The sequence below is a fragment of the Octopus bimaculoides genome, chromosome 28, assembly GCF_001194135.2.
Source record: "Octopus bimaculoides isolate UCB-OBI-ISO-001 chromosome 28, ASM119413v2, whole genome shotgun sequence".
In the NCBI taxonomy this organism is placed as follows: Eukaryota; Metazoa; Mollusca; class Cephalopoda; order Octopoda; family Octopodidae; genus Octopus; species Octopus bimaculoides.
In genome coordinates this window covers 1,134,495-1,135,659 of record NC_069008.1, presented here as the reverse complement: position 1 = coordinate 1,135,659, position 1,165 = coordinate 1,134,495, and the positions used below count along the sequence as shown (strand labels likewise).

The 1,165-nt window shown below is 41.9% G+C and overlaps 1 protein-coding gene across 1 annotated transcript in view; it reads left to right on the top strand.

The window, feature by feature from the left end:
• LOC106878450 (jouberin) overlaps nt 1-160 on the top strand; it is a 50,160-nt gene extending 50,000 nt beyond the window's left edge. Inside the window, exon 30 of the mRNA XM_052977720.1 lies at nt 6-160. Coding sequence (XP_052833680.1) covers nt 6-160 — 155 coding nt within the window. The remainder of the gene's footprint in view (nt 1-5) is intronic.
• Nucleotides 161-1,165: the final 1,005 nt, after the last annotated feature.

The following is a 1,165-nucleotide window of genomic DNA, read 5'->3' as shown; positions in this document are numbered from 1 at the left end:
AACAGCACCAATAACAACAGCAACAACAGTAAAAACATGGACAACAGCAGTACAACAACAACAACAGCAGCAACGACACCAGCAACCGCAGCAGCAACAGCAACAACAACAACTGCAGCAGCAGCAGCCCACGAATACCTGTCAGCAGTTTCTAATGTGAAGATAATCATTTTTATACACATCAAACAACATTGAATACAATGAACCAGTGGCTTATATTGATCTATTGATCTCATAGATGACCTACTGTACGGTTATTGATTTAGGAATATCTTGGGCGGGAGCAGTGAGTCTTTATTGATCTGTCCTGCTGTTGGGGTTTAGCTCCAGATCAGTCTTGACCCACCAGATAAGTGATCGAAGGTGTCCCAGCCATGACCATCACGTCTGTTATTCAGTCGTAGTGCATCTAGGACTACATTATCTAATGTGTCTTTCCTTGTTGTCAGTGTTTAGCCACAGGTCAGTCTTCATCCAGCTGACCTGTAATCAAAGGTATTCCAGCTTCATCCGTCCAATTTGTCATTCAGGCATAGTGTATCTAGGACTACATTATCTAATGTGTCTTTCCTTGTTGTCGGTGCTTAGCCCTAGGTCAGTTATGGTCAAGTAACCTATTGATAAAAGGGCTTCAGCTTGACATGAACTGGCAAGGCCAGGGGGCCACACCAGGATTCCACAGTCTGTTTTGGCTTGTTTTTTTACAGCTGGATGCCCTTCCTAATGCCAACCACTTTACAGAGTGTATTGAATGCTTCTTTTGCATGGCAAAGGGCACCAGTTCCCTTTACTATAATATGAGTAATACGAATCAAAAAGACCCATAATCTTGTTTAGTTTTGGGAGTTTTTATCATGAAAGTTTTTTGTTTTCCATCCTACATAAGAATTTTAAAAGAGTAAGAAACGTTTGGAAGCTTCTTAAACTCTGCCTCACTGTGTTAAACTCTCATGCCGCATAAGCCAGACCTCTGGTGATAACATCTGTAGCAAGTCTCTGCCTCTGTTTGAAACCATTACTTATTACCACTCTCTCTCTTTTACTTGTTTCAGTCATTTGACTGCGTGGCCATGCTGGAGCACCACCTTTTAGTCGAGCAAATCAACCCCAGGACATATTCTATGTAAGCCTAGTACTTATTCTATCAGTCTCTTTTGCCGAACCA